This window comes from Cryptomeria japonica, chromosome 9, assembly GCF_030272615.1.
Source record: "Cryptomeria japonica chromosome 9, Sugi_1.0, whole genome shotgun sequence".
Classification (NCBI taxonomy): domain Eukaryota; kingdom Viridiplantae; phylum Streptophyta; class Pinopsida; order Cupressales; family Cupressaceae; genus Cryptomeria; species Cryptomeria japonica.
In genome coordinates, this window is record NC_081413.1 from 418,880,553 (window position 1) to 418,882,636 (window position 2,084).

Sequence of the window (2,084 nt, forward strand, 5' to 3'; positions counted from 1 at the left end):
ATATCCCATTTCCATTATGGAACCAAATGTGACTGTAATAATCCTGCAGGATGTTGATGCTCTGCCTTCACTCACTGACACTCTAGGCAACATGCCACAAAATCTGCAATATCTCTCCTCATACCATACCAATGATATATATGTCTCAAGTCTACATGCATCTTCTTAACACCTAGATTTGCCGAGTAAGGTGCATGATGTGCCTCCGACATGATCAAATCTCAAAGACTGTCTGATGGTGGAACATAAAGAAGTCCCAAATGCTTAAGAAGTCCATTTGATTCCATTGAGTAACTCACATATCTTCCCTCAAGAGCTCTACATGCGGCAACCTGTGCAATAATCTTATGATACCATACATCTGAAGGAAGGGCGGTAAGAATACAACTCCACAAATCCACACTAAGAGACATTGATGAAATCTCATGCCTCATGAAACTCAATGCATCTACTACCACATTCTCCTTACCCTGAATATATCTCACCTCAAAGTCATACTCACATAAGAACTCCATCCAATGCCTCTGCCTGGCATTCAAATTTGGCTACATGAAGATATACTATAAACTGTGATGATCACTGTGCAACTCGAATCTATGTCCAAGAAGGAAGTGCCTCCATCTAACCAAAGCATGAACCACCGCCGCTAACTCAAGATCATGGGTGGGATAATTCTACTCATGGTTCTTAAGTTTCCGTGACTCATATGCAATCACACGACCATCCTGCATCAACGCTGCTCCTAGACCCTCCAAAGAATCTGTACACACCACAAAATTCTCCAAAGGATCTGGCACTGCTAAAATAGGTGCATTGGTCAAACGCTCCTTAAGGATCCGAAATTCTCTCTCACACTGCTCTATCCAAACAAACCTCTTCCCTTTTCTCTGAAGAGAAGTGATAGGATGAGCTATTCTGGAGAAATCCTGAACATATCTGTGATAATATCCTACTAAACCCATGAAATTATGCACCTCTCCCACATTAGTGGGTGTTGGCCAATCGATAATTGCTTGAATCTTCGAGCGATCAATTGCGATACACTCTTCAGAAATCACATGCCCAAGATATCTCACCTCTGACTGGAAGAACTCACACTTGACCATATTGGCATATAGCTGATTCTCCCTAAGACACTGCAAAATTTGCCTCACATGATCCTCATGCTCCTCAACTGATCTTGAATAAATTAAAATATCATCCAGAAATACCAATACAAATCTATCCAAATACAACCTGAATACACCATTCATCAAGCTCATGAAAATTGAAGGTGCATTCCTGAGACCAAAAGGTACCACTGTGAACTCATAGTGACCATATCTAGTGCAAAAAGTTGGGCGAAGATTGTCTGCCTCCCGAATCCTCAACTGGTGATACTCGGAATTAAGGTTAATCTTAGAGAAGACCTTGGCATCCTTAATCTGGTCAAACAAATCATCTATCTAAGGTAAGGGATATCAGTTCTTCACCGTCACCTTATTAAGTTGCTTGTAATGAATGCATAATATTCATGTTTTGAAGGTCTCATTAAGAAATTAAATATATTATACAAGATGAGAGAATTAAATCCCTCTAATATTCGTGTATAAACTATGAAGCCTTTGATTTACCAAATGGAATATCTAAGTAGGGTCATCATGAATGAGGACCCTTGAGGTTTACATTTAGAGCTATGGATGACCTTGACCTTGGTAGCCCACCACTTCCATGTGTAAGAATATATGTGTTAATGTTGAGTTCACATCATTAGGGTGCATGAAGTTACAATGTTAGGACTTTTAAAATAGAGGAAGAGCACTTGGTCAAACACGTTGATAATCATTATAAAGTGAAAGAAAAAAAGGAAAAAAACTATTGAGATTGAGACAGAAACTTAATGATAAATCATACACTAGTGTCTCTTTCATAATCATTAATAGACATGATTACGCATATGTTAGTTAACATTATCTATGCTCAATGGCATATAGTTTATTTTCTTTATTCAACACATTTGAGAGGTCATAGTTTGACTTTATTATGTCATATCATGTTATGATAGGACATATTATGCCATGATGACATGATATGTCCTATTATGT

The 2,084-nt window shown here is 38.2% G+C and overlaps 1 protein-coding gene across 1 annotated transcript; it reads right to left on the minus strand.

The window, feature by feature from the left end:
* Window positions 1-674: 674 nt before the first annotated feature.
* Window positions 675-1,106, minus strand: LOC131858422 (uncharacterized mitochondrial protein AtMg00860-like). The gene has a single exon (XM_059211655.1). The coding sequence runs from the start codon at window positions 1,104-1,106 to the stop codon at window positions 675-677; it is 432 nt and encodes a 143-aa protein (XP_059067638.1).
* Window positions 1,107-2,084: the final 978 nt, after the last annotated feature.